Source organism: Marmota marmota, unplaced genomic scaffold (assembly GCF_001458135.2).
Source record: "Marmota marmota marmota unplaced genomic scaffold, marMar, whole genome shotgun sequence".
In the NCBI taxonomy this organism is placed as follows: Eukaryota; Metazoa; Chordata; class Mammalia; order Rodentia; family Sciuridae; genus Marmota; species Marmota marmota.
Window position 1 is genome coordinate 50,602,621 of NW_025999977.1, and position 5,594 is coordinate 50,608,214.

General features: G+C 52.2%; 1 protein-coding gene across 3 annotated transcripts; it reads right to left on the minus strand.

The window, feature by feature from the left end:
- Nucleotides 1-246: 246 nt before the first annotated feature.
- Lratd1 (LRAT domain containing 1) lies at nucleotides 247-4,770 on the minus strand. Of its 3 annotated transcripts, none has more exons than XM_048804787.1 (2): nucleotides 4,663-4,770; nucleotides 247-3,531 (listed from the first exon to the last, which is right to left on the minus strand). In XM_048804787.1, exon 2 carries the CDS (start codon nucleotides 3,493-3,495, stop codon nucleotides 2,617-2,619), a length of 879 nt encoding a protein of 292 aa, XP_048660744.1. In that variant the 5' UTR covers nucleotides 3,496-3,531; nucleotides 4,663-4,770; the 3' UTR covers nucleotides 247-2,616. The 3 variants fall into 3 exon arrangements, with proteins under 3 accessions (XP_048660744.1, XP_015335445.1, XP_048660745.1); XM_015479959.2 differs by having other exon boundaries at nucleotides 4,498-4,755; XM_048804788.1 differs by lacking the exon at nucleotides 4,663-4,770 and adding an exon at nucleotides 3,647-3,951.
- Nucleotides 4,771-5,594: the final 824 nt, after the last annotated feature.

Consider the following 5,594-nt stretch of genomic DNA (forward strand, 5'->3'; position numbering starts at 1 on the left):
GAAACTACTTTAACTGCCCAACTCTTATTTTATTGCCATCTAGTTTCAGGAATTCTGAATCTGGTAAACAATTCCTCAATTAAAATGACACTCTTCTTAAGAGAGACATTAGATTAAGTGCCATCAGAGGAAATAAATTCCAGCATTAGGTTAAGATAGAGACTGATTGATTTCTTTTGCAGAACTCTGACTTTTTGAGTGACAGGTGGAAGACAAAATGTCAAGAAGGACTCCTGTTAGAACAAGTGCTTAGGATGGTTTTTAATATAGCAGGGAGCCAAGATACAGTAGTAGGACACAGTAAAGAATATGGAGTATGTGGATACAATAAAGAATTTTGGTTTATGATCTGCCATCTGTTATTGAGAAGAATAAGTTAGGGAAATAGATGACTTTCAGTTCTCCATACATGCAAAGTTAAGATAAAACTTTTGCTGTTGCATGTGCTGAAAGAGAAGCATATACATTTAAACATTTTCAAAAAATAAATCACTCAGTAGGCTTAAGAAAAATACTTTAGTTCATATTTCATTGATCCGACCTTTTGATTCAAGGTCAGGAAATGAATCCAGAATAAAAACCAACAAAACACAAAACAAAACCACACGCACACACACACACACGCACACACACAACAGAAATGAATCATTTACCATGGAAAAGGCATTTCCAGTTTCAGCTAACCTCGACTAGTTTTTATTGCATTATTTTTGAAATGCCAGAAACTGGCTTTGGCCATAATATTTGCTGTCCAACTAAATTGTAGCTGTTATTATGCAATTGCTTGCAACAATTAGCTAAACACCATTATTTGACAAATTCCCTCAAAAGAGACAGATGCTGTAAGGTGTCTTAATACACCGAGCCAAGTCACAATCAGTCAGTAACTAACAATCAGTCAGACTGGGGCTGCAGCCCAAGGACAGAAGTTTGTAAACCCTTGCTCAAGGAATGAGTTTCATACAACCTTAAGATTTTGGAAAATATATTTTTGTCCCGATTCTTCAAGTTATTTCCTGTTTTCAGGAATGAACTGGGGGACTAGCTAAAGAAGGGGCAGGGAGTGGGGGGACACACAAACTCTAGATTCCTTTTTAAGGAGATCAGGAGAAGAGAAAGAAATAGAAATGCAAATGTGAAATGGTAATGATACACAACATGGAGAAAAGAACCATCACGGAACCTGCTAGCGATTTCCACCAAAGCAGTAAACCCTTTAACTAACAGAAATTCAGTACAATATACACATTAATCAACAACTCCACCATTACTAGGGCTGCTTTTTAAGCCAAAAAAAAAATAAAATAAAATAACTACAATATTCAAAAACAGAATTCTCATACGATTTGAGAAAGAATAGAGTGAAAAGGCAAATGTTAGCTAAGCTCTTAGCTAAATCCACTCTTAATGGCCCCCAGTATTTAAACTATCATGGATTAAAGCCATGAAAATAAAAATTTCAATTTGAAATTTTATTAGCATGTTGCTAAAATGGTCAATAAAAACATCAACACGATAGGCTTTGTTGACATAGTTGGAAAACTGCTCTCTCGTTTTTTCAAACTTGATTTCCTTTTCCCCACCTTCTAAGATTTCTATGTTAGGAAAAGCCAAACTAAATATACTGGCTATGGTGTTGTCATAATGCTGGTTTCTGGAATGTTGCCGTGTCCTCCCCCTCCCACTCCTCCAATCCCTTTAAAAATATGACTATTTTTGAAATGCAGCCCGAGGAGGGAGTAATCAAGGGTTCAGAACAATAAGCGCCCTTCTGCACCCATTCAAGTTCCCAGACACCAGGTGAACTATCTCCTTTTCCCGGGTGGGGCCCCGCTCTCCACATCAAATTAGCCATGCTATTGTCCTCCCAGACCAGAAGGCTTCCCTTTCTGCCAAGGAGGGAGACTCACAGGCAAATGCGGGTGGGGTGGCGTCTGCTCCCTCTGGTGCAAAGAACAGGAAGCAAAAACTATCTAGCTTAGCCCAGAGCCTGGAATAAAGTCAGGAGATCTGGGGCTGGAGAGCTGGAAGAGTCCCAGGCAGCCTCAGGATAACCCAGAGTCCCGAAGTGCTTTCTCGCAGAACTATTCACAAGTGCACAAGGGGCAGGCTTGATTTCTTGGAAATCCTGCATTCTGGGGACACATTCATACAGGAGGTGAACGGTGCCCTGAAAAGACCAATCCTCGCCTCCGACTGGCCTGTCTGTGCACATTTGGGGTATTGAAGGTCCCTTTTTAGTAACGGGTAATTTCCCTGTCAGGTGCAAGCCACTGACCATTGACTCACGGGAAAGGTCACGTCCCTGCTCTCCTCTGCCCGTTTCCCTTCTCCCTTTACAACTCAAGGGAAAAGCACTCTCTGGGGTCTCCCAACACCGTTACCACCACTGAGGCTCTCAGCGAGGCGCGCGCAGCTGCGCCCTTTCAGTCCCAGGGTCAGTTCCTGAGACTTCCTGCCGCTGGCCGGCGGGGTGCAAGGGTGCAGCCCCTCGCACAGACCACCGGCGGCTGACGCACGCGGGGGTGGGTTGGGGATCAAGAACTGCCAGCCGCGAAGCCCGCCCGGCACAGACTGGAAGGGAACCCGGCGCTGGACACAGGCGGGGCAGGCAGGCTACTCCTTGTCGTCCACCAAGTCGGCCAGCTCCTGGAGCACTCTCAGGCGGCCACTGGCGTCGATGCGGCGCTTCTCGCGGATGAGGTCTTCCAGGCTGTGAAACCGGGCAGTGTGGATTTTGTTTTCCCCCAGATGCACCTTAAGATAGTACTGCTGCTGCGGGGGCTGCGTGGCGGCCGGCACCTCCCCTCCGGCTTTGAATTCCCGCTTGCCGAAGCGGCACCAGGCGGCGAAGCTTTCCGAGTTCGTCCAGCAGATCTCCTCGCTCTTGAGGCCCAGGTGGCCGCAGGCGTTCTGCACCACCAACTCGGCCACCAGTGGGCGGTAGCGGTACCAGCTATTCACCACCCGGCCCACGTTGGCCGCGTCCGCCTCGTACAGGCTGTCCTGGCGGATCTCGCCTTGGTGCAGGTGGATAATGTGCCCACCGCCCACGTACACCGCCCAGTGCGGGACCGGCGCGGGCGGCTCCCGAGCCGGCTGTAGCCACAGCAGCTCCAGCAGGTCGCCGGGCTCGCAGAGCGCTGGCAGCGCGGTGACAGCGTAGACGCTCAGGTCCGCGCCCTGAGGGCCGCCGCTCACTTTGGAAAAGATGCATTCCTGGCCCCGAAAGGCGGAGAACTGAGTCTCGTTAAGGACTAGTTGGTGCAGCAGGTGGTGGTGGTGGCGGCTAGGGCTCTCTGGGCAGGGGGTGCAGCCTGGGGGGGCCTTCACGCCAAACTTGTCGGGTTGCCCGCGTTCGTCCAGGTCCTCCTCCTCATCCGAGAAGAAGTAGGCGACCCCGACCCGAAGTTCGTCCTTCTCAATCCCGGACGGGTCCCCTGTGGGCAACTCGCTGTAGTTGAGGTGGGTGATGCGGTCCAGTTGGTTGCCCATCAATGACGCGGCGAGGCGAGGGCCAGGAACTGGGATCTGCGGAAGAAGAGGAGAAACAGACACCATCAGAGTCGGGGGACTCTAATGTCCCTCCAAGATGGACAGTGCCCCTGGGACCTGCTCGCCCGCGCACGCCCCGCATTATTGTCACCTGCGCCAGCCGAGTTCCCTGTGCCTCCCTGTGGTGGGGAAGGAGGTACAGAAGCCACCAGTCCCGCGGGCCAGAGCGGACGCCACCACACCGCCTCCGACCCTGTCCGGGAAGCCTATTCTAACTCCCACAAGAGAAAATGCAGGCGGGCTGGAGATGATGCGAAGTCCCAATAGGGAGAACGTGGACTGTGGCAGCGTAGGAGACAGACACCCAAGGAAGGACAGAGGGTGGGTTGGGAGGCAGAAGGGACGTCTAAGGCCAGAGAGCTTGAAGAAAGCTGAGCCCACATTTAAGTCCCCACCCGCTCTAGCCCACCTCCCAGTTTTGCCCTAGGTTGCACCCCACCCCTGGCCACGGTTTATACAATGACAATCGGACACATTCCCAGGTATTCACTAAATGCCAGCAAAATTCTGCACAGTGACACTGACAAGCTGGTACATACACCCACAATGACAAACCCTCGCGACGACACATTGGCACACTTAGACGCCCTCCCCCCATTCGTACACAATTCCAAACCGAGCTTGCACCCTTGCTAATGCGTGTATACTCAAGCACCCGGGCACACCTGCCCACGCAGGCAGGTGCACTCTGCCCCTTACTTTGCCTGCTTTTAACCCAGCAGAGCCAATCGGACTGCGCCAGGGCGAGGCTGCTCTAAAATAACCTAACAAAGAGACCGGGAAGCCAGTGCAGAATATTAGTGCAGTGTGTGTGTGTGTGTGTGTAGAGGTTTAGTTTCAGCCCAAATACCCCTTTCTTCCTACCCAATACACGATCCAAACAATCAGTCGGAAAAAAAAAAAAAAAACGTTTCCGAGGCAAAGAATGCCGCCTCTCCGTACCGGTGATTTCCCTGCTCCTGAAACCCCAAACTCCTTTAAAGTCTCCTGGTCCCCATGGGTGCTGCGGAGACGGCGGTGGCGAATGGGTCCCGGGCTGCGCGTGAGGCTGTGGCTCAGCTCTACCCCTCGCCGAACCCTGCTTTGCTGCTGTGCCTGGCGCCGTACCGGTGCGCTCCTGTCTTCTCTAGCTGCAAGGGTGCTCCACCTGGGCAGTCGGGGCTGGGCTGTGCTTTCCTACAGCCGCGCGGACGACTCTAAGTAGCCTGAGCAGCAGCTCCAGGGCCCGCCCCGGAACTCGCTCATTGGCTGGAGTGGGTGCCCGGGCCCTGCCAATCTCAGCCGGAGGGGGAGGGATCAGGGGCGGGTCTCTGGTGCGCTCCACCTCGCCCGGCCCCCGCGCACCCGAACGCACACAGCCCCCAGGAGCGTAGGTGTGAGCGCGGGTGGGGAGCGCTAGCTAGGCGCGGCGCAGCTGTACTGCGCTGCTGAGCGGTGTCACCCGCGTCCCTAGTCTCCTCCGAGCTGATTGTAAATGAGCTGATTGTAACACAGTCCGCCCGCGTTCCATGTTCCCTGTTCCGAAGGACAGACTCCAGGAGGGAGGCTGAGTCTGGGGGTGGAGAGGAAAAAAGAACAAAAAAACACCGTGTTCGCATCGCATCTTGGCCCAGGCTCTGCGGGTATTCGCGGGCAGCGAGCGAAATCGCCTATGGCGGTGCGGGGTCTGTGCTGGGACTCTGGAATCTCAGTTCCTGAGGACCCTTGGGCTGCTCCCTGGCTTAAAGACCCTTTTCCAGCCAGGCACAGATGTTTTTGAAATTGCGCTGGTGGTGTTTAGCTCCTTTGCTTTCAGCCAAATGAAGGTGCTGACCCGGTGCTGGTGCCTGGTTTAAAAGGAGAGAGGTATCAGTTGCGACCCAAAAGTCTGAGTCTTGGCCGGCCTCTTCCCTGACTCTGCCTGGTTTTGTCCTCCATTTGTTTCCCCCTATGAAAGGGGTGCATCGCAAGTGCCCACAGTAGGACTTGTGTTTCCTAAGCCCCAGAATCGCCATTAGTAAGGGATTTTTGTTTGGTTTTGTGGGAGAATGGTATCATTC

Bases quoted from the DNA above. Each gene is read 5' to 3' on its own strand.
- Lratd1 (XM_048804787.1), bottom strand. From the start codon at position 3,495: ATGGGCAACCAACTGGACCGCATCACCCACCTCAACTACAGCGAGTTG.